We start from the raw sequence: 25,804 nt of genomic DNA, 5'->3' as shown, positions 1-25,804 counted from the left end.
TGGATTTTAAATTATGAAGCTCTATGCCAAAGCCAGAAATTTACCCTTGAGTTCCTTTTTACATCTCTCTGTGGAGAAGCACTTAAATAACGGCTCTACTACCTTCAACAACCCCCACCAGTTCTTTTAGTTTGCAACAGTCAGCACAGCAGTATTCCGCTGTCACCAATTTTTAAGATTTACTGTTTTGATACATTATACATTCTGTGGCGAAGATTATTGCAGCAAAACCATCTGGACAAGTTTTCCTTTACGTGCCAGGAGCCTAGTAAATAAGGATGAATAAACACAACTGTAAAATTCAGCGTGGCCCACCATCTGCACATCTGGCACAGTATTACAATGGCCTAAATGCAAAAGATGCAACTTTATCAAGTAAGATCTACTTCAAAGTATTCTTTTTTTGCTTGCTTGGTGGATCTGCCATCAGCATTTAAACTGCTAAACAGATGTAGGCATGTGCTGCTTTAGTATAAACAATCCCAGTTGTCCTCAGTAAATTTCAAAACAATGTGGTACATATTGCTGCATTGGATAGGGTGAAAAAGTAGTGACAAGGGTGAGGGATGACATTTGAAAAAATCTGCTCAACTTTTTTTTTAGAGAATCTGTGCAGTCACGATGGCACTTGCATGTAAATATTTTCAAGTGAATTTGTTAGCAGCCGAGATGGAGATTTCAATAAATCATTTGTATTATGTTATTTTATTATAATAAAATAATCAAACTCTGCAATTAATTAAAATTGTCGGTCATGCAAACAATCCAAACTGAAGATTTTATTATACTTAATTTGTTAGATCAGACATTATACAAATTATAGTTTAAGAATATTTTCAGGCAACAAGATGGTTGTGGTAAGCCTTAAATATCAGTGGCGGGTTTTAGGGTTAATTCAGTCTAACATGCAGATTTACTTGTGTGAAGATGTTTGAAATAACTAGTATGATTAAAAGGTTGAAAGTTTTTCATTTCTGATTCCTGGGGGTAGGGTCAATTTAAGAATGGATACAAACTAAATATGGGAATATATTTTGGGATAACCAATTTGGGCCTGGTCCAACCACGATTCCTACCAAGGCAATTCAATCTAAATGGCAGAGAAGTGTTGCAAAATGGAGTACTGGACATAAAACAATGTAATTTGAAGCAAGCCATGCATGGCAACAAGGTATAATTATAGTACATGTAATGGTTAGCTCTGTGGAATTTGGATAAAGTTTCTTTCCATAAACATCGACATGCTCAGGAACACAAGCACCTCAAAATTCCCCTCAACACCACACATGTTCTAACTTGGAAATACATTATCACTGGATATTAGGGACTGTGTACTTAACAGTCCTGTAATTGCACAATGTGGTGTGCAGCCATCAAGGTGGTTCTTGTTCACTAAATTCTCTAATGGAATTAGGAATGGGTGGAATACACTGAAAATGCCAATACCACCCACAGTCCATGAGTAACTAAATAAGTTGTTTTCCATTTTTAGTTACTACTGGTATCTTAATACCTACTTTTGAGGTGGCATTGACATGAATTACCCACTGTTTACATTTAACATTATTTAAGTTAAAAACTATTTAATTCTTACAATTCTCAATTTATTACATGATAACCACTCAATCTACAATCTTGAAAGGCACACAGAAACGTGATATTATGATGGGTCTGCAGATTAATACAAAGTGAATCTGAATTTACAGTTTACAGCTGACAGATTAATGGGTATTCACAGCTAATACATTATTTTATTTTTCACTATTTGAAACAGCAAAGAAATGTTCAGGCTTGGACTTCAAGAATTTTTTTTTGCACAAAACGCAATAGCACATGACAAATAGCCAGCATCATCCCACATAACACACATCCTATTTCTGCTTTTAGTAATGATTAAAACATTGTTTTCATAATGTTTTCTGTTTATTTTTTGTTTTTTTCTCTAGGTTTAGTGGACTTTTCTACTTGACATATTCTTCCATTCCTGTTATGTCTCTGACAGAGAGTCCTAACTTGGTGCCAATTAGTGGCGAATTCCTGGCAGTTTTTTCTCTTCTTGTGGACATAGTTGTCTCAAGGAACTGAATTTAGATATTTCATGAAAGATCATTCTTATCGTCAGAGACCTGAGATTTTCATATCAGCAGTCTGGCTGGATATAAACAAAGGCTTCAGGACTATATTCCTTGCTATTCAGATCCTCCCAGTTGAATTTACATATCTTTCTATGAAATGTAAAGCCTCAGTAGTAAACGTTTTTAAACAAGGATTTTATACAAGTAAGCAATGACATTATTTATTGTGATTTAATTCTGCTGTATAACATGATTGGAGTGATAATGGCATATTGGGAATATTTGGAACAAGCTCATTATATTGGAACAATCTGTTTTAAAACACAGCTATAATGTCACTCTGTGGCTCAATTTGACAAGCTTTTATGAATCTGACAATTCTGTGGGGAATAGCTTGTAGTCTCAGTGCTTAATTGGCATAACCAGAGTTTTGCTCACTTGAAATAAGTGGAGACGATTCTGCTAAACCTATTGCTGACAAGATGGATTGTTCTCATCTAATGTCCATTAAATGGGAGAATACTATTTGCTGTCTGTTCAGCATTTGAAGGTTAGTGAAGTTAAGACGTTTCTATATTATGCATGGTCTTTGCTTTGTATGCTTATAGACAAAGTGTTGTTTGCAGCTGCCGACCCGTGACTCGATCTTGTCCAATATATTGTAGTCAAAAAATCCACCTATCGAAAAAGATGACTGTCCAAATATTCATGCCGTGCTGGCAGGACAAATGCCTCAGAAACAAACATGCAACATGTACAAGTTAGTTCAAAAAGTTCAAATAAAAAGTACATTTATTATCAACTAATTTATAAATTATACAACAAGAAACCTGAAAGAACCCAATTAAAAATAATAAAGACCAACACCCGATGTGCAGGGTAAGGGGAAAAAAACACAAATCATGGAAATAACAGATCAACTTGCAGTTAATCAAATAAAATTGCTCACTGATGAAACTAAATATTGAGAATTATGAAGAGGAACATATTAAAGAGAGATATGGAGACAATGAAAACAAACTGGATTTCATTCCTTTTGGTGCACTGAAACCGTGCTAAAGTTTTCAATAGCTCTCCATTGTATCCTCAACAAGAATATCTGAAATTAGCCAAAAAGGTTGCAGAAACAGCATGAGTATGGTGCATGCCAGAAATAAATCACTAAAGTGAAACCCATGCAGTTGCTTTGCACAGCTGAGTGCAGCTTCTGATTACTTGCTGTGCACCTATCTGGGAAGACGATCTTCCCTTAAAGATACACTCCCGATGATAACCAATAAGCAGAGGAGCAGAACGAAATACGAGAGAGAGAATAGGACATACAAGCCTCATCAGAAAGATAGAAGCCAGAAAATAGTATCTGTATGGTCAAGTGGGTCAGGAAACCTGCCAGGGCCATGAAAGAAAATGCAGGGCAACCAATAGCTCTAGACTTAACCTCCAGGTTTTAGTAATCCCTCCATTTCAAACAATACAGGAATAAATTTTGTGGTGTATCAGTGTGAACTGCCCATTACTTCAAAATGTTGTAGCAAATCAATTCACACCCTTGTGTTCTGATTAGTAAAGGCGACTCTTTAGTGGATGATGTGAAGAAGGATTGGATGTTATCAGTACTCTTTAGGGTGATAACTGGTGAATTTTACTGTGGTCATGTGCAATTTTGGCTTCGAATTATGTAAGAATATCTTATTCCAGATATGAGATTTCCACATATTAATAATAAGGCATCCGTTAGTCTTGCGAGACCATGGATCTGTGCCTGGAAAGTCTTCACTCTCCAGGGCGCAGGCCTGGGCAAGATTGTATGGAAGACCAGCAGTTGCCCATGCTGCAAGTCTCCCCTCTCCACGACACCAATGTTGTCCAAGGGAAGGGCATTAGGACCCATACAGTTTGGCACCAGTGTTGTCGCAGAGCAATGTGTTAATCAAGGGCACAACACGTTCCCTCGGCTGGGGCTCGAACTCACAACCTTCAGGTCGCTAGTCCAATGCCTTAACCACTTGGCCACGTGCCCACACTTTACAACAACGGCAACTGCAGAGTAATCTGAAACCACATTTTGGGACATTTGAGGTGATTTTGTTAATCTAACTAAACTTTGACTAGAGTAACTTTGGCAAGGCTTTGGAAGTTATGTAAATAAAGTTATCTAAGTAAAGTACATTCTGGGGATTTTATTGTGATAAAATGAACAAAGTTTTCATTGGGAAAATAAACTGAATTTGGTCAAAATCCATTAGGTCTCTAATGTTTAGATTTGGTATTTTGAAATTCAAAGAAAATACACAAGGTACCAGAAACAAGAGAAAATCTGCAGATGCTAGAAATCTGAGCAACACATACAAAATGCTAGAGGAACTCGGCAGGCCAGGCAGCATCCATGGAAAAAAGTTTCAACCGAAACATTGTTTGTACTTTTTCCCCATCGATGCTGCCTAGCCTGCTGAGTTCCTCCAGCATTTTGCATGTGTTGCACACAAGGTACCAGATTGAGTGACTCTTATAGAACTCACAAATCATTATGCAAACTCTTAGATACTGATTAAAATTTGCACTTATTGATTGTACGTGGAAGAAAGGAAATAAATAAATGCAAAATAAATTCATGATGGTCAGCCTTTCTGTGATATCTTTGGGATCTTTCTGGAATTTAAATCAAGCAATTAATTAAGAACGCTTTATTAGCTTGACGTCCATAGGAATATCTGGTTGTTTTAAAAGCATTACAGAAATACTGTGTTGGACAGTAAAGTTTTCTCCGAGCTCCTACATGAGATGAAATTGTAGCTTCCATCATATATTTTCAAGCACAAATGGGGGAGATTTCAAAACTGCTTCTAATAACATTAAACTTCAGCAATCAGATGTGGGAGTAAACATTCCCTGTTAGTTGCACACTCTATGGACACTGGAAGATGACTGAATAGCACATATTCAGTTTTTAAGCTCACAATCCAGATTTTTCAATGTCAATGGAGTATCTGCTTAAATAAAGACTAATATAAGAAAGTCATACAATGTAGTCGTGGTTATTAGATGTGATTTGCCTTAAAGTTTCAATTCTTGTCAAGTAGAATTTGGTATTGCTAAGTAATAACATCATTAGGTCAGTACTTGACAGGTCAGCCATGTCAGATGTGGTAATACAATCTCTTGATTGGTATGATTTCTCTTGGAAATGAACATTAGCATGTACCAATCCCAGTAAATTCTTCTATGTGCAAATAAGAAGGTCCTAAGCAATTCAATTTCCAGTCTGTGATTTGGAAAAGAATTTCCACAATGTAGGGATTAGTGTCTGAAAGTATGAACACCAATAATGAGAGAAAGGGAAAAAGTTTGACATAAAAACTACAGCTGTATTTATGCTATGCTCTGAAGAGAGTCAGAGGGATGGTGACAAGATAAAGAAAGTCAAGCTACATTAGCATTTGCACTTGAGACTTCCCAGTGCCAGTGGACTGGGGATAAATAAGATCAATAAGTGTAGGGATAATGTTTATAGGGGCTTTATCAATATTACGATGGAGGAAGCAGAGATATGGACCAGCAAAATTTTATTAGTGATGAAAGGCTAGCTGGAGCAGAGGAAGTTCAAGTCTCTTTTCTACTAAGTATTCTTGTAAAGTCAATGAATGGAAGCAGCTAATTGAATTTTTCTAGATTGATGACCTACCTCGTTGTTGGACAGCACTGTATCTTCATCTAAACTGAGGACGGCATCTGTCTGGATGACCTCGTATGGGAAAAAGCGGTTGCTCATGCTCTGTAAAATATGAAAAAGATTTGCGGTCATTTGAATATTCAAACTATCTAAAGTTCATGTTTTCCTGATTTATTTCCTTATATTAAAATCTTATTTGGATTTAGCTTCCTTACTACACATCAGTCTAGTAACTTTGGCTTCTCCTGTTATTCTTCTACTTAATTCTAATTAAAATATCACCTCCAATATAATATTGCATAAATGTAAAGACAAAAACACTACAAGTAAACTAAACATATTTTGCAATATGTGGTATTTACTTCCATAACATTTGGAAAGAGCACTATAAGATAATGTGCTTTGCTGACTGATGGTGTAGAAGCATCCCCACTGGACTTCAACATCAGTGGTCCCGGGTTCAAATCTGGCTGGCTCTTTGCACACCTTCCATACGTGCTGGGTTGAGTGTCGAGCTAACAACTCGGCCTCGTAAAAAAACAGCCAAAATGCTAAAGAAGCAGCAAGGTTACCGCCTGAAGCACCACAAGGCGCGGCAAGGAACTACAACGATAAGGTGATGCTCTATCTCTCCCATCATAGCTTTTTAGAAGATCTGTCTGCTTCCACTTCCTTTTGGTTTGTCATCATTTTTGAAGGTATTCTTCAGTGGACCTAGCTTCAGTTAAGTTTAATAATTATAGGCAAATTACATTGCTATAACAGAAGCCTTTTTAAACTCCAAAGAGATAAGATATACATTTATCAATCATGAAATCAAAATACTCCACCACCAATCACTCACCCAGTGATTGTGCATTTCTCCCGATGACCATCAATTGGCGACAACCAAATATGTCACCCCAAATTTCAATCCTTGACACTTCACCCACAACTAGGGCCACACTTCCCAAAAGCTAGCTTCAAAATTAATTGATTTGCTTTGGTGCAGCATATGAAATAATGAACACTGCTCTCTAATGTTAACTCATTCATGCCTGATACCATGGTCCTTGGGCACAACTGGATTTCCAAGCTGTATACCTATGATTCAAACTTGTTATTCAACACAATTATTGGTCATAGTGCCTCTACAAGCATTGAGCATTCTAGGCCTAGAGAGATGACATATTAAAGACACATGTTAAACAGGGTGCAATTCTTCAAGTGCTACATTACCACATAATAACTTAAGCGACAGGAGCAAGGATAGGAATGGGTTAATTGTTCCAAGAGCTTATTCTATAATTCAATAAGATAATGGCTGATCCAATCCTAACTTCAACACTGCTATACCATATTCCCAGATTCTCCTGTAGTTTAAATATTTGTCAATCTCTGTCATGAACATACTCAATAATTCCCGCCACCTTACTCTGGTACCTTCCCCCTTCCTTTCCAGTCCTGAAGAAGGGTCTCAGCCCAAAACATCGATTATTTATCCATTTCCATAGATGCTGCCTGAACTGCTGAGTTCCTACAGCATTTTGTGTGTCTATTGCTCTGGATTTACAGCATCTGCAGAACTTTCGTGTTTATATTTAACGATTCATGTCTCTGGCTTGAAGGTTTTCAAAGATGCAAAACGATTTCAGAGAAGAAGCTTTCGAAACTTCTATTTAAAATGGATAAGGTTCTGAAATGACACCATTAGTTTAAGTATCCACTAGGAGAAGCATCCTCTCATCATTTTTCCTGTCAAACTCATTCAAATCCTTATCCCGCATGTTTCAGTAAGATCTCACCTCATTCTTCTATACTCTAATGGATTCGTCCTGCTCAGCCATTCTTCTGATGATACTCATTCACTGCAGGAATCAATCTAATGAATCTTCTTTCCACTGGCTCCAACACAGGCACACTCATACATACAAACATACAAACTAAAAGAGCCTCAGAATAGAGGGGCATCCTTTTAGAACGGAGATGAGGAGGAATTTGTTTAGCCAGAGGGTGGTGAATCTGTGGAATTCTCTGCCACAGGCAGCTGTGGAGGCCAAGTCTTTAAGTATATTTAAAGCAGAGGTTGATAAATTCTTGATTGGTCAGGGCATGAAGGAATATAGGGAGAAAGAAAGAGACTGGGGCTGAGAGGAAAATTGGATCAGCCATGATGAAGTGGCGATGTAGACTTGATGGGCCAAATGGCCTAATTCTACTCCTACACCTTATGGTCTAAAAAGCCTACACAGCTGCAGGTGAAGTCTCAACAGCACCCTATGAAATATTGTCAGTTTCGCTATCTTCGTTCTCCACAGCCTTCGTGCCCAGGAGAATGCGCTTTACGCCATGCATTATCATGTGAGTCCCTACACAGGTACGAGCTCATAACAGGTAGGAGACAGTCAAACTTTCTAAGTGACATGAATTGATCTGCAAATGGTTGCAGATTTGACCAACTCCAGATAAGAGGCACCATGTAATCCCATTTCCAGGCACAGCATCTCAGCATTAATGATCATCTAATGTCATCAGAAACACAAAAGAAAATTCTAGGAAAAAAGCAGCAGATCAGCAATTTGCAAATTGGGAACGATCAATTTACCATGAGATACCAAGTTTGAGCAATGCATTCTCCATAATTAATAATCAGAATGAACCATTAAAAAATAAATTTGTCTTATTATTCACCATGGACTAAGCCAACGATAATTTACACAACTAATACTGCAACTTCAAGGAATTGTTTAGTGTGTTGATTTTAAATCAACTTTACACAAAAATTGTACCACTCATTCATTTGTGAGCATTCTTTGGCATGTTAGAAAAGTATTTTGTGCAGACTTTTACAGAAGCTTATTTATTCACATGGAATTATACACTATAAAAATCTCCTATTTATTTAGCTTTGTATCAAAATTTGGCACTTGTAAATTAGAAAATCCACACTCTAAATAGCCATAAAGTAACTGGCAGAATATTATCTAAACCCATAAACTTTATAAGACTTTCATACATATGTTTTGGATGTGAAAAGTTCAATGCTAGGTTGAACATAAATATCAAATGACAATCTTTTTGGCAAAATTGTACACTAACAGGAGTGAGTATTGGTGCCTTAATTAAGTGGAAGAACACTTTCCAGTAAGTCAGAACATATATATTCTAAAGGATACTAAAACGTCTATCTTGATGCATTCACAACTACAGAGGCCCATGCCTCAAATTGATCACACTTGTAGTTTACAGGCGTATATGCATGTCAGACGAAGAGTTTCAAATATTCCTTCAATAAATTGTAATTTTTGAGGAATTTCTAAAAATGAGAACAATAACGAAGATCATATTCTTTGGTGGCTAATTTATTTCTTTGATGTAAAACTGCATTTTCTATGATGTAATTATCATTTCTTGCTATTGGGAATCAATGTTGATCTTCCATTTAGCATATCCCTTATACGTTTGTTCATTGATGTTTGTCAGCTAAATAATTAAAATTCAGGTGCATTTTATATACTTTCCAATGATTTCTGGGATGTCACTTCACAGTGTTTCTAAATTCTATATAACCAATGGACTCACCTTCATGGACTCTTCATCTCATCTTCCAGATATTTATCATTTACTTACAGTATTTTATTATTATTATCATCTTTCTCTTTGTATTTGCACAGTTTGTTGTCTTTTGCACACTGGTTGTCTACCCTGTTGGTGTGGTTTTTATTGAATTTATTGAGTATACTAGCAAGAAAATAAATCTCAAGGTTGAATATGGTGACACATATGTACTTTGATAATAAATTTACTTTGGTCTTTGAGATTTAGGAAAGATTCCTGCGGATTGAAGGGTGGCGAGTGTAACCCAGTTATATTTTTAAGAAAGTTTCCAGGGAGGACAGACCAGTTAGCTTGATGTCATTTTAGGGAAGTGTTACAATATGCAGTTGCAGGGACTTTGAAAATATCAAGAGGATTTGAAAAAAATCTACATGCATTTTTGAAAGGGAAATCATATTTGACAAACCTAGTGGAGGTTTCTTTTGAGGATATAATGGGAATAATAGATAAGGGAGATTTAGTCAGTGTGGTGTATTTGGATTTTTAAAAGGCCTTTCTTTGACAAGGTCTCTCATAAGAGGATTGTGTTCAAAATTAAAGCATATGGGATTTGGGGAATTATATTTGCACAGATTGAAAATGAATTGATATATGGGAAATGGAAGGCAGGAATAGCTGGGACTTTCTTGAAAGTGAACTGTGACTCGTGAGGAGCTACGCGGATAAGTGCTTAGATTCCACCTATCCACTGTGCTTCCATTTATTTGCTGGCCCAGTAGATTGCTGTGGCGTGTTCTACTTTTAAATTAATAGATTTAGCAAGCAATATTTTAGGCTCTTCTTTAATTTTCACTGATGCTTTTCCTTTCTGTATAACTGAAGTCAAGCCAGGTGTTGCTATGGAGTCTACATAGCGTAGGTACATAGGGTTAGTATGAAGCAAGCAGCTTAGGATATTAAGCAGCTGTAAATAAAGCTGTTGATTCTGCTTCTCAGCTGAGTTCGTATTAAATATCACTGTTTTAGTGAGTTGAAACATCTTGCACTACTTTTCCTAACATAACTATTGTAAATTATGAAAATGTGAACTAAATTCATTAAAGCCAGTTAAGTATCTAGCCAGTCAATAGAATGACTGCAGAACTTTTGTTAAAGAAAAGATGAATGTAGTAAACAAATGGTCACAGACCCATGGTTGTGAGTTTCACACATACACGCACTCTTTGTCAGAGGATATCCATGTCGTTACCCAATTTCATTTTGTGCAAGGTCAATTTCACAAACTCGATTTCAAACTTCAAAGTTCAAAGTAAAATTTATTATCAGAGTGCACACATATCACCACATACAACCCTGAGATTCTTTTTCTGCGGGCATACTTGACAAATCTATAGAACAGTAACTGTAAACATCAGGAGCTGTTAACTGTAAAAAAATTGTGCAAATGCATTTATAAATAAATAGCAATAAATAATGAGCATGAACTAGCAGAGCCCTTAAACGAGTGTAGCTATCCCCTTTTATCCAAGAGTTTGATGGTTCAGGTGTAGTAACTTTTCTTGAGCCTTGCGGTGCGAAGCCTGAGGTACCTGTACCTTCTACCTGATTGCAGCAGCAATAAAAGAGCATGGCCTGGGCGGTGAGGATCTTTGATGATTAATGCTGCTTTTCTACAATGTTTTATGTGCTCAATGGTTGGGAGGGTTTTACCCATGAAGTACTGGGCTTGATCTACTAGCTTTTGTAGGATTTTCACTCAAAGACATTGGTGCTCCCATACCAGGCCTTAATGCAGCCGGTCAGCACATTTTCCACCACACATCTATAGAAGTTTGCCAAGGTTTTCAATGACATGGGGAACCTCCACTGACTCCTGAGGATGTAAAGGCGCTGTTGTACTTGCTTCACAATAATAATTATATTATGATGTGTCCAGAACAGGTCCTCTGAGATACTGACACCCAGGAATTTAAAGCTACTAAATGATTACTGGCTCATGGACCTCTGGTCTGCCTCTCCTGAAGTCTACAATCAGTTCCTTGGTCAGTATTAATCTGATTTCTATAATCCTCAAATCACAACCAGATTCTAACAGCACACTGCGCTTAATTTCTTCTGAGACTGCCGGGACAAAGAAGCATCTCTTGCTTAGTCTGGTGTGTAAGTATTCACATGTCATAATGTATTGAAATGAACACAATTATAGTTATGTACCCACCTAGGCTGCACTTCTGGCACTGCATTCTCCCTGGAATACTAATTCTAAACAACATAAGTAAAGATTTTAGAGACCTATGTTCCATCTTTCTAGTGCACAACTGCCCTTAACGCTGGCAGAGCTGCCAGAAAATACACATAGCCCTGTGTAACCGGTTCCAAGAGAACTATGAGTAGTGACATAGAAACATAGAAACATAGAAAATAGGTGCAGGAGTAGGCCATTCGGCCCTTCGAGCATGCACCGCTATTTATTATGATCATGGCTGATCATCCAACTCAGAACCCTGCACCAGCCTTCCCTCCATACCCCCTGATCCCCCTAGCCACAACGGCCATATCTAACTCCCTCTTAAATATAGCCAATGAATTGGCCTCAACTGTTTCCTGTGGCAGAGAATTCCACAGATTCACCACTCTCTGTGTGAAGAAGTTTTTCCTAATCTCGGTCCTAAAAGGCTTCCCTTTATCCTCAAACTGTGACCCCTCGTTCTGGACTTCCCCAACATCGGGAACAATCTTCCTGCATCTAGCCTGTCCAATCCCTTTAGGATTTTATACGTTTCAATCAGATCCCCCCTCAATCTTCTAAATTCCAACGAGTACAAGCCCAGTTCATCCAGTCTTTCATCATATGAAAGTCCTGCCATCCCAGGAATCAATCTGGTGAACCTTCTTTGTACTCCCTCTATGGCAAGGATGTCTTTCCTCAGATTAGGGGACCAAAACTGCACACAATACTCCAGGTGTAGTCTCACCAAGGCCTTGTACAACTGCAGTAGTACCTCCCTGCTCCTGTACTCGAATCCTCTCGCTATAAATGCCAGCATACCATTCGCCTTTTTCACCGCCTGCTGTACCTGCATGCCCACTTTCAATGACCTGACAGAACAGGTTCTGGGGCTGGAGCTCACTGGAGGTGCAGTATTATTTTCTTGATCTTTCTCAGATTAATGCACCTTCAGAGGGTGAACTGCCCAGCAGGAAAGGGCACTCAAGCCTTTAGCTCAGATCTTTGACTGTGGACTGGTAAAAAGTTAACTTTTGTGCAGAATCCACTAGAAGTGTCTTTTAGACCAACCAAAATGTCACAAGTTTTCTGGCCCAGGACTAAAGGTGCTGAATAGTGATGCTAGCATGCATCAGGCAGGATCAGCACAGGAAACCATCAGCAATAAAATCCCAATGTAATTCCTGGGATGAAGCCAAGAGATTTAATAGTATATTTTAATTTGTATTAAGGGTGTATATTTTTGAGTTGTGAAGTATATTACTACATTTTTAAGAAATATTATTCACACTAAGTTAATTTAAAATTTCAATGGCACATGCAGTTTGGGATGTACACTGCACTGCATTATAACCCAAAATCACATCAAGATCTAAAAGCATCAATTAGATTTATGTTTAATCTGTTTTTGATGATGTGACAAAGAATGTTAGATTGAATACCAAATGATCTTCCATACGTTCTTTCCAAAATAGATAAATTAATATTTACTCAATCTATTGTAATTTAGCCTTGGTATAACATCAAAGCTAACAAGGCCATTCATCAGTATACTATAATGGTTATATTACATCCTGAAGTAGACACTACTACAACAATGCATTGGCTGTAGGCAAAATGACAAACTTTAAACACTTCAAACTGCACATTTCCACTATCCATTCCTTCTCACTCATCCGTTCTTGTTTTTACTGGCTTAACATTAATTTCCTTCTATCAAACTAATTTAATCAATGTATATTTCCAAAGCTACCTTTTAAACATTTTTCTTACTTTCTTTGATTTTCAACATGGTAACAATGAAGAGTGGTAAAGTTATGTCACAGGCTTAACCAAGATACTTTCTGATTTAGTTTTGCATGCATTAATAACTTCAAATTAGGATCGGTCCCAAAAGCTTAGCAAATCTGGTCAAAGCTTGCTCAGAAGAGTTCCACAGTTAACATTGAATCCAGAAAATAGTTTTTTAAAATTGTCCCTTTGATTCTTTTTTTGATCAAAGAGAAATCCATTTTGGACCTAACATCATACATTATTTTCCACCTTAATCAACCAAAACAATTTTTTTTCTTTATTTAGCAGGTAGTTTGGTAACTGTAATTCTCTAAGCACTTCCAGTGGTCCTACAAGTTTTGTAAATTCTGACATGGAGCAATTAAGCTGGGAAACTGTTTGCCGATTCTGTGGCAAATTATATCTGAAGCTCACTCAGCTGAATGGTGATTTTACAGCTGACAGGAACAAAAGAAAGAGGTAGGTTCCACTTTTTTAGTGATTTGTGTTTGCTGTGATATATTTAATTATTCATGTGGCATTTGTCTTTGTTAAAATATTAATGCTTTTCAAATTTTTTTTTGTAACTTTTAATCAGATAATGTTCTACAAGAATCTGGTCTTGTGCTTAGCCTCACTGCATGAGATATGGATCCTCTTAACTAGCAAGCTTACTCCGGGGAAAATATATACTTCACAGTGGGAAGTCCAAGGATAAACACATTTAGCAATCTCAAGGAAAATGTAGGTTGTCTTTCTGGTCTAAATGAAAAAAAAACCTCTTCTGAATTCTCTATTTTTGTAGAATAATGTCCAATATAAAATACAGTATTCTTTTCAAGTGTCATGAGAAATGTAATGCATCTTTCCTCTTAATGTCCATGCCTATTATAGTCACTTCACATTTGATAGCAATGGAATTAAATCTGAATTTTAGTTATTAGATCATGTACACATTCTGTCCAATAACTCCTCTCAGGCCAATGAGGTTGGAAGAGGAATAAAAAATATCATAAATTTTAAAAGGCACTTTAATTTACTTGTCCTGTTCTCTCCTACAAGCTGCATACTAGCAATATTTATCCATCTTTAACATTCACCTTTATCTTTTATAGCCTGTTTACTTTTTTTTTAGAAAAACTTACCCAAGTACTGGAGTTACATGAGGTATAACAATGGAGGATAACAATCAATTATCAAGTTTTTGCTGCTATTTACTTTAAAATTAGTGCTCCTCAGAAGTAATGTACAATGACTCCAAAGTCCCTTTGCACCTCAGATTTTTGGATTTTCTCCCCGTTTAGAAAATGGTCTGCACATTTATTTCTACTACCAAAGTGCATGACCTTGCATTTTCCAACATTGTATTTCATTTGCCACTTTCTTACCCATCTCTTAATCTGTTTAAGTCCTTCTACTGCCTTCCTATTTCCTCAACTCTACCAGCCCCTCCACCAATCTTCATATCATCTGCAAACTTGGCGACAAAGCTATCTACTTTATCACCTAAATTACTGATATACAGCATAAAAAGAAACAGCCCCAACACTAACCCCTGCTGAACACCGCTAGTCACTGGCAGCCAACCAGAAAAGAATCCTTCTATTCCTACTCACTGCCTCCTACCAATCAGCCAATGTTCTAATCATGCCAGTAACTTTCCTGTAATACCATGGACCCTTAACTTGGAAAGCAGCCTCAAGTATGGCACCTTGTCAAAGGCCTTCTGAAAGTCCAAATATACAACATCTACTGCATCCCCTTTATCTATCCATTTGTAATCCTCTCAAAGAATACCAACAGGTTCGTCAGGCAAGATTTTCCTTTAAGGAAACTGTGTTGATTTTGTCCTATCTTGTCTTGTGTCACCGAGTACTCCATAACCTCATCCTTAACAATTGACTCCAACATCTTCCCAACCACTGAGGTGAGACTAACTGGTCTATAATTTCCTTTCTGCTGCCTTCCTCCTTTCTTAAAGAGTGACTGACATTTGCAATTTTCCAGTCCTCTGGAACCATGCCAGAGTCCAATGATTTTTGAAAGATCATTACTAATGCCTCCACAATCTCTTCAGCTACCTCTTTCAGAACCGTAGGGTGCACTTCATCTGGTCCGGGTGACTTATGCACCTTTAAGTCTTTCAGCTTTTTGAGCATCTTCTCCCTTGTAATAGTAACTGCTCACGCTTCTCTTCCCTCACATCCTTCATCATCCAGCACGCTGCTAGTGTCTTCCACAGTGAAGACTGATGCAAAATATTCATTTAGTTTATCTGCCATTTCCTTGCCCCCTGTTAATATTTCTCCCGCTTCATTTTCTAGCAGTTCTATATTCACTCTCAACTCTCTTTTACTTTTTACATACTTGAAAAAGCTTTTACTATTCACCTTCATATTGTTTGCAAGCTTGGCGTCATATTTCATCTCTTCTCTCCTAATGATTCCTTTAGATGCACTCTCTAGGTTTTTCAAAGCTTCCCAATTCTCTCTGTTCCTGCTAATTTTTGCTTTGTTGTATGACCTCTCTTTTGCTTTTACATTAGCTTTGACTTCCCTTGTCAGCCACAGCTGTACTATTTTGTTATTTGAATATTTCTGTGTTTTTGGAATACATCTATCCTGCACCTTCTTAATTTTTCCCAGAAACTCAATCCATTGCTACTCTGCTGTCATCCCCGCCAGCATCTCCTTCCAATTGACTTTGACCAACTCTCTCTCTCATACCACTGTAATTTCCTTTACTGCACTGAAATACTGCTACTTTAAAGTAAAGTCATCCTTTACTTTCTTCCGATCAAATTTCAAGTTGAACTCAATAATATTGTGATCAGCCTCCAAAAGGAGGTCTTAAGCTCCCTGATCGCCTCTGGTTCATTACCTAACACTCCATCCAGTATAGCTGATTCCCTCGTAGGCACGAGGACAAGCTGCTGTAAAAAGCCATCTCATAGGCATTCAACAAATTCACTCTCTTGAGATCCATTACCAATCTGATTTTCCAAATCTATCTTCATGTTAAAATCTCCCATGACTATCATAACATTGCCCTGTTGACAGGCCTTTTTTATTTCCATTGTAATCTGTAGTCCACATCCCAGCTACTGTTGGGAGGCCTGTATATAACTGCCATCAGGGTTCTTTCATCCTTGCAGTTTCTTAACTCAACCCACAAAGATTCAACATCTTCTGATCCTATGTCACATCTTTCTAATGATTTGATGCTATTCATACTAGCAGAGCCCAGGCACCCCCTCTGCCTACCTTCCTATCCCTCCAATACAATGTGTGTCCTTGGACATTCAGCTCCCAACTACAACCATCCATCAGCCATGATTCAGTACTGGCAGCAACTTCACACCCAACAATCTATAGAAGTGCAACAAGATCATGCACCTTATTTCTTATAACTTGCCTACGAGAATATTGGTCCCCCTTGGGTTCAGGTGTAACCCGTCCCTTTTGTACAGATCATACATCCCCGAGTGAGACCTCAATGATCCAAGAACTTGAAGCCCTTCCCCCTGCATCAACTTCTCAGCCATGTATTTATCTGCTGGATCATCCTACTTCTACCCTCACTGGCGTGTGGCACAGGCAGCAATCCAAGAAATTACTGCATTGGAGATCCTGCTTCTCAGCTTTCAGACTAGCTCTTTAAGTTCTCTCTTCAGGACCTCTTTGCTTTTCCTTCCGTTCATTGGTATTAATATTTTCCAAGGCACCTGGCCGCTTCTCCTCCCCTTCCAAAATGCTGTGGACATGATCCAAGACATCCCGGACCCTGGCATCCGGGAGGTAACATACCATCCGGGTGTCCCGTTCGGATCCACAGAATCTCCTGTCTGTTCCTCTGACTATTGTGTGGTGCACGGCCAAGTGGTTAGGGCATTAGACTAGCGATCTGAAGGTCATGGGTTCGAGCCTCCGCTGGGGCAGCGTGTGTGTCCTTGAGCAAGGTACTTAACCACACAATGCTGCAGTCTACCCAGCTGAGAATGGGTACCGGCAAAAATACTGGGGGTTAACCTCTCTCACGATAGACTGGCGTCCTATCCGGGGGGAGGGGGGGAGTCTCCTACTCTCAGTCGCTTCACGCCACGGAAACCGGTATAAGCACCAGCCTGATGGGCCACAAGGCTCATGACAGACTTTAATCCTCTGACTATTGAGTCCCCTATCACTACCACTCCCCCATTTCTCCCTCTCCCCCTTCTGACTCAATGTCAGTTTTCCTTTAATTCCCTTAATCTTCATTAGGCTAGTTTTCACACAGTATGTGGAGTGGAAAACCCATTGAGATTCCCAGCATTGTACACTTAGGGCAAGCAGCAACCCCTTTAAATAGTATTCCTGAATGACATATTTCTCAGGTCCGCATGGGACTGTAATATAACTTGTACCCAACTTCAGCTCAGCATTACAAGCATCAGAATAATTTGCATCCATCCTCTCTGCCTGATCGGACCAGGAAGAACTCCATTTCGGTGGAAGTTTAGGATTGTTGTTTCATTTCGCATAACACAAAAGACCACAAGTCATGTTTAGAAATAATAAACTGTCATAGGAGGAATAACAGCAAGATTTTGCAGTAGTGATGCTCCACTTAATCTTAGTTTATGCATGATCCCCATGGGGATAAACATCTGCCTTGCTATGTGCATCCTTGATCCATGCAACATTTTGGGTAGTGGATTTATTTATATGTACAATAGGCAGAGCAAACCTCCTGCACAATTTCCAAGTTGCTGTCCAGCAGCTCATTGTTCACTTCTAAAGATAAACCAGGAATGTCTAATTTCAGAGACCCAAAGGGAAAAGGCACCAATATCATCCACGTTTCATAATATACCCAAGGTAACATTAATGTTCCAGTATTGCTTGCATATAATTCTTCCCAATTTGCTGCTAAATATGATGTAGTGAATTGATTTAGGTGGTTTCAAAGGAAATCTTGTACAGGTTGAGCACCTCTTATCCAAAATTCCAAAATCTGAAAATCCGAAAACCTCCAAAATCTGATTTTTTTCCTTTTAGTGCTGCCATGATGTCACAAGTGGAAAATTGCTGGGAATGTTCCCAGACGACATGCAGGTTTTCTCAGAAGTGACCTTACATGTGTAATAAATAGAAGTTAATGAAAAATAGAAAAATACTGCCTGAAGTGAAAAATGAAGATCCTGATCGTGTGTCAACGGTGGCTGGAGTGAAGATATGCCACTTAACGGCGTGCTGATCATGAAACGAGCAAAGACGACCATGACAAACCGAAGATTGGAGATAATTCTAAATATTCAGCAGGCTGGTTGCAGAAAGTTAAGAAAAGGCACGGCATTTAAAGCATCTGCTGATCACAAAACTCTAACACCAGAACAAGTCTACAATGCCGCTTGTTTTATACCTTACATAAAAAAAATGTAAAATACAAATACAGTGTAGTGTAACCTTTTAATCAGATCACAGCATCATAGGTAGAGACTGAAAGCCTGCCTTTATTTGTTGTTCAACAGCTGATTCAGGTATTCTCCCAATGCTGCTATGCAGCTTTTGTTATGTTGCACACATTATATTAACGGTAGGTAATAATTTTTACTAATAATCACATATGTGAAAGACTAGTTACCAGTAGCATATATATTCAGAGTTGATAATGATGGTGATCCCAAACTATCTTACTCTATATTCCAAAATCCAAAAAAATCCAAAATCCAAACACTTCCAGCCCCAAGCATTTTGGATAAGGGGCACTCAACCTGAGTTAGCTAAAGATACTGATTTCCTCTATTGTCAATTCTTCCACAACAGTTCCATGAACTAGAAGTTGATGTGTAATAGGGGAAATTATATTTATTCCGGAACCTTTTCCAGTTACTAGCACGACTGCCTATTTGGTCAAAAACCTGATCCTTAAATCAGTATATTTTCTGTAACCTTCTATAAATATAACAAATTAGGTTTCCTGCTCAGGTATAGAAGAAGAGAGACCAAGAAGTACCGTTTTCAATTGAAAATAATCTTATTGAATGTTATGAGAATACGAAAAGTAGACCCACCTTACTTTCTCCTTCAATTACAGTTATAGGCACTGGGGTGGAGGGCCACTTGTTCTTGGAAGGTAAAGACCTATCACAGTTCCATAGCACTACAATCTTAACAAAAAGTATGTGTATTAATATGCTTATCATTTTAAGAACCTTCATTCCTAGGAGCTTGATTAGAAGAGATCAGAGTGAAACAAAATATTCTTTCTAAAAAGAAATTTCTTGTAAAAGTTCTTCTAATGTTTTGTTCAAAGAAAAGCATAAGTTAGCTTACTTATTATCTTACTTAATTAAACAATTCTGCTCAATACCATAATCTTTCAAAAACTTTCTAAATACCAGGAAGTTAAAGAAATCTTAACACACTCTTTATATCTTTGAGTACTGAAGAAAGGTCTCAGCCCAAAATGTCAACTGCTTATTCATTTCCACAGATGTTGCCTGGTCCACTGAGTTCCTCCAGCATTTTGTGTCTGTTTCTTTATATCATTTTAATATTTTTTAAAAATTTAGAGAAGCACAAGAATTACACAAACGTTAAGATTTCTTTAAACCACAAACACTGTTTAATCATTGAAGGAGCTGCACTGAGCTCAATTTGACAAAGTGCCTTTTAAGATCAACTCTATCAATTTTAACGCTGATCCAGTTAAGAAACCTACAGATCACACAGGAACATAAGAATTTTCCAGTCCAGGAAGATAATTACAGAATCATAGAAAACATAGAAACATAAAAAACCTATAGCACAATACAGACCCTTCAGCCCACAATGTCATGCCAAACATGTCCCTACCTTAGAAATTACTAGGGTTACCCATAGCCCTCTATTTTTCTAAGCTCCATGTACCTATCTAAGAGTCTCTTAAAAGACCCTATTGTATCCATCTCCACAACCGTCACTGGCAGCCCATTCCACACACTCACTACTCTGCGTAAAAAACTTACCCCTGACATCTCCTCTGTAACTACTTCTAAGCACCTTAAAACTGTGCCCTCTCATTTAGCCATTTCAGCCCTGGGAAAAAGCCTCTGACTATCCACACGGTCAATGCCTCTTATCATCTTATACACCTCTATCAGGTCACCTCTCATCCTCCGTCACTCCAAGGAGAAAAGGCCAAGTTCACTTAACCTGCTCTCATAAGGCATGCTCCCCAATCCAGGCAACATCCTTGTAAATCTCCTCTGTACCCTTTCTATGGTTTCCACATCCTTCCTGTGGTGAGCTGACCAGAACTGAGCACAGTACTCCAAGTGGGATCTGACCAGGGTCCTACATAGCTGCAACATTACCTCTCGGCTCTTGAACTTAATCCCACGGTTGATGAAGACCAATACACCGTATGCCTTAACCGCAGAGTCAACCTGTGCAGCAGCTTTGAGTGTCCTATGGACTCAGACCCCAAGATTCCACTGATCCTCCACACTGCCAAGAGTCTTACCATTAATACTATATTCTGCCATCATATTTGACCTACCAAAATGAACCACCTCACACTTATCTGGGTTGAACTCCATCTGCCACTTCTCAGCCTAGTTTTGCATACTATCAATGTCCCGCTGTAACCTCTGACAGTCCTCCACACTATCCACAACACCTCCAACCTTGGTGTCAGCAGCAAATTTACTAACCCATCTCTCCACTTCCTCATCCAGGTCATTTATAAAAATCACAAAGAGTAAGGATCCCAGATCACATCCCTGAGGCACACCACTGATCACCCGCCTCCATGCAGAATATGACCCATCTACAACCAATCTTTGCCTTCTGTGAGCAAACTAATTCTGGATCCACAAAGCAAGGTCCCCTTTGATCCCATGCCTCCTTACTTTCTCAATAAGCCTTGCATTGGACACCTTATCAAATGCCTTGCTGAAATCCATAAGCACATCTACTGCTCTACCTTCATCAATGTGTTTAGTCACATACTGAAAAAATTCAATCAGGCTCATAAGGCATGACTTGCCTTTGACAAAGCCATGCTGACTATTCCTAAACATATTATGTCTCTCCAAATGTTCATAAATCCTGCCTCTCAGGATCTTCTCCATCAACTTACCAACCACTGAAGTACGACTCACTGGTCTATAATTTCCTGGGCTATCTCTACTCCATTTCTTGAATAAGGGAACAACATCTGCAACCCTCCAATCCTCCAGAACCTCTCCCGTCCTTTGAAATATCCCCTGAACATTCGCCACATTTCTGCCCTATATTTCCCTACGTTTCCGAGAACATCTGCTCCCAATTTATGCTTCCAAGTTCCTGCTTCATATTTCCCCTTAAACGTCTCCCTAACTTGTCTGCTCCTATCCCTCTCCAATCCTATGGTAAAGGGGATGGAATTGTGATCACTATCTCCAAAATGCTCTCCAACTGAGAGACCTGACACATGATCAGGTTCATTTCCCAATACCAGATCAAGTACAGCTTGACCTTCAATGCTTACCTACATATTGTGTCAGGAAGCATTCCTGAACACAGCTAACAAACTCCACCCCATCTAAACCCCTTGCTCTAGGGAGACACCAATCAATATTCGGGAAATTAAAATCTCCCATCACGACAACTCAGTTATTATTGCACCATTCCAGAATTTGTCTCCCTATCTGCTCTTCGTTGTCCCTGTTACTATTGGGTCGTCTATAAAAAAACACCAAGTAGAATTATTGACCCCTTCCTGTTCCTAACTTCCACCCACAGAGGCTCAGTGGACAATCCCTCCATGAAGGGCATAAATATTTTAAGCATAAATATTTATTTTCTATAATAAGAATCTGAAGAACAATGCTTTAATTCAGAAAACAATAAGATTAGAGTGTGGATCTGAGGATAATTATTGAATGCATCTTATGAAGGTAATTAAAAAAAAACATCTTTATTGCTGCAGTATTGCCATCAAGTCTTTTCAAAGAGTTAAGATTCGTAACATTCTTATTATCTCAATACATACCTGCTTGCAGTATTTTGATCTTGACACAGCTAATATCAGTTTAACTATAGGCTGGGACTGTGTCAGAAGAGGTGAAACTGCCTGAATGACAGCTGTGAACTCCTCAGCTGGACTGATGCCTGTTAAATAAAAGCATCATGGATCACATCATCGAGCAGAGAAATAACTAGCGGCTTTACAATAAACTCAATGGATAACAGAGAATGCAAATTTAATCATAGACTAATATTTCTCTGAAGGATCAGGACTTTATTTGGTCATGGAATGGAGATGTCACCAGCAAAGTTGACTCTTATTGCCCCTATCCGAGGAAGCAGACTGAGTCACTCCTATTGCTGGGTTTAGAGTCACATATAGGCCACACCATGTTAGTACAGCTTTCTCCTTTCATGAAGGACATCTCTGTCACTAGATGTGTTTTTACAATATTCTGGAACTCCATTACTTTTCAGTTAATGATTTATTTAATTATCTGAATTAAAATTCACCAGCTGCTGTTTTAGAACCTCAACTCTCATCCCGGATCAACGTCTCTTCTTCCAATTTAAGTGGCACAATTATTTTTCTGTCATACCCAGTGTGACTCAGTATTGCCTACAGCACTGCAGGGCACAACCAATCTATTCCATGTGTAATCACACCCTTGCAGCTCCATCCATCAATGGTCAATCTCTCCCTCACTCACCCTTTGTCTGGAGACTCCGTTACCCAAAGCTCCTGATCCACCAAAATCGTTACCCAAAGCTCCTGATTCTCCAGCCCCAAGTCTTGAACCTTGGAAGTGACCACTCCTATTCCAACCACCAGAACCACAGTGTCAGGCCTCTGTCCCCCGGTGAAGCACTGGCCCAACCACGTCATTTGGAATGTTCCACATTGGCTCAGCGGATGACAGGATGGCTGAGGCAGAGCACTGAATTATTAAGCAGCATGCCCACAGCTAAAACTATATGCAGTGTGCGGTGTAACAACAGATTAACCTGGTCTTATACAGTGCCGAAAAATGTCTCGGCCCGTGTTTTCTGGAAAGTAGATAGGAATATATTATTTTCTGGGCACCAGGTCACACTGACTAATGTGTCTCCAATTGCTTGACCAAATATGCCAAATGTTTACAATAAGTGGGATAATCAGTCACTAGATCAAACTTGGGTGGATAAGAACCTTGTGTACTGGTTACCTTATAATTGGACAAAGTGGTTTATTGGTCAGCACTGTAATTGCCGGTGATTATTTCAGTGAACATTCTGGCTTTTAACCCTGAAAAGATACACACAATACTCGATTGTGAATTTTGGAAATCCAAAATATAAATGGAAAATGCTGGAAAGATATGGCAGGTCAGGCAGTGTTAGGGGAGAACAATATGGAGTTAGCAGCTCAGGTTGATGACTCTTCATCATAACTTGGCAAAGTTAAAAGATTAATGAAGTTTTAAGGTGCAGAGAAAGGGTGTATTGGTGAGGAGATCTACAGTAAATGATCCGTTGAGTGATGAAAGGCCAGAGAGATTAAATGAAGAAAGAGATGATAATACATGTAATGGACAAAACCAGCCCAGCATAAGCAGAGAATAATTACCCAAAATTATGAGCCAAAGCTAATGTGAACACTGAAAATCTGAAGTGAATGTGAATGTTGGTGTGCTGAAACCGTGGAACTCTGGACAATATCTTTCTGGTCAGAAGAGGAAGTAACATCTCTCAGATTTACATTTAGCTTCACTGTGACAATTTAAGAAGTTGAGTTACAGTGGAAATGAGATGGATAATTCAGATGACAGACAACTAAATGCTACACAATGTACTTGCAGGATGAATGGAAATGTTCTACAAGGCTGTTGCCAACCAGCATTTGGTCTCCCCAGTGCAGAAGAGATCATGTTGAGAACTTTGTGTTTAGTGTAGTAAATTGAAAAAAATAACAGAAGCAAGTTGCTGCTTTACAGGGAGAAAAAAAAAACCCTTTGGTGGCTGGTAAGGTGGAAGGAAGGGTGTAAGAGGGCAGGCTTTGCCTCTTCAATGTTTGTGCAGAAAGATCCCATGCAGAGGGGAGTGAATATGAGTGGAGTTGAATGTGGGAACTAATGCATTGGAAAGGGAATTGTCACTTCAGAAATCTGAAAATGGAGGTAAAATGGAAAATATGCCCAGTTAAAACATAATTTTGGAGGAGCTGAAAATTGAAGAAATTTTGTGTGACCCATTCGAGACACTGAAATGGAAGGTGGCATTACCAGATCATAGGAAAAACTGGGAGAATGAACTGGAGTCCTGGCAAAAAGTAAGGTGGGAAGAAAATGCAGCTGAAGTAGCCGGGGGAAGCTGGCAGCCTTTATTGAACGCAAACAACAGGAATTCTGCAGATGCTGGAAATTCAAGCAACACACATCAAAGTTGCTGGTGAACGCAGCAGGCCAGGCAGCACCTCTAGGAAGAGGTACAGTCCTGACAAAGGGTATCGGCCTGAAACGTAGACTGTACCTCTTCCTAGTGATGCTGCCTGGACTGCTGCGTTCACCAGCAACTTTGATGTGTGGAGCCTTTATTGAATGCTGTTCAGTAACCTGTCTGTAGAAGTGAGAGAAATTGAAGGAGGGCTGGGAAGGGTCAGGGATGAATCAACTGAATGTAAGGGCAGGGTGGAAATTCAGACTGAAAGCTGGCAGCAGCACTGAAACAATCATTAATATGGTGAAAAGAGAAGAGAGAGAGAGAGAGAGAGAACCCAAATGGGACTAAAATAGAGAAGGTGCCATGTTCCACAAAGGGACTGAATTATCTGATTTAGGTTCAGATTAGTTATTATCATATCCATCAGGGTGAAAGGAAATACCTTACTCGCATGAAGCTCAAAGGCTAAACAGTATACATGATAATAATAAATGCAACAATAAATACAGTGATAAGTGCTAAACAACTGAATGATGCAAAGAGAGCAGTACAATCTGAAGTTGTGTAAAAGAAATGCTAAAGCGCAATAACAGAATATCTGACAGAGATAGAACTAATAGTCCCAAGCAAGCAGCAGCACCATTGGGAAGGGGATGTGTGAAACAGTTTGGATCCAATTGATTAACTATTGTTGGAAAAACTATGCATCTCAGAGCAAACCTCACAGAGATGCACACACCAAGGCAGCTGTGCTGACATGAGATCTACTAAATGAAATGCATGTTTCAGCCAACATTGACCTGCACTTATACTACACTCACATCCACAGGCAAGAGCCTCACTCAAGAAAAGGTGACAATTGCTTTGCAACAAAATCACCCTAGTTCCCTGCACCAACTACCATTCAATGATTTCACAAAGATCTCACTGTTCACTGAGATACCTTTAATTTAAACGTGGTATGACAGCTCAACCATGACCAGCTGTGAAGCTCCAAACAAATGAACAGTGCTGTTGTTCACTGTTAGTATCTATAATCAAAGAATGAACACAAGACATGGAAGGGCTGCCTACACACACAGAACTGCACAACAGGTTATGTCAACATGTTCAGAAAAGGTGAAAAGAAAAT

The 25,804-nt window shown here is 38.8% G+C and overlaps 1 protein-coding gene across 3 annotated transcripts in view; it reads right to left on the bottom strand.

The window, feature by feature from the left end:
- LOC140194040 (exostosin-1-like) overlaps positions 1–25,804 on the bottom strand; it is a 517,224-nt gene that overhangs the window by 81,742 nt on the left and 409,678 nt on the right. For all 3 annotated transcript variants that reach the window (XM_072251404.1, XM_072251403.1, XM_072251405.1), the window contains 3 exons: positions 22,280–22,398; positions 19,335–19,430; positions 5,758–5,847 (listed from right to left, as the gene is read on the bottom strand). In XM_072251404.1, coding sequence (XP_072107505.1) covers positions 5,758–5,847; positions 19,335–19,430; positions 22,280–22,398 — 305 coding nt within the window. The remainder of the gene's footprint in view (positions 1–5,757; positions 5,848–19,334; positions 19,431–22,279; positions 22,399–25,804) is intronic.

The sequence above is a fragment of the Mobula birostris genome, chromosome 2, assembly GCF_030028105.1.
Source record: "Mobula birostris isolate sMobBir1 chromosome 2, sMobBir1.hap1, whole genome shotgun sequence".
NCBI classification, from domain to species: domain Eukaryota; kingdom Metazoa; phylum Chordata; class Chondrichthyes; order Myliobatiformes; family Myliobatidae; genus Mobula; species Mobula birostris.
The sequence above is the reverse complement of the archived record's forward strand: the minus strand, read 5'-3'. Positions and strand labels throughout refer to the sequence as shown.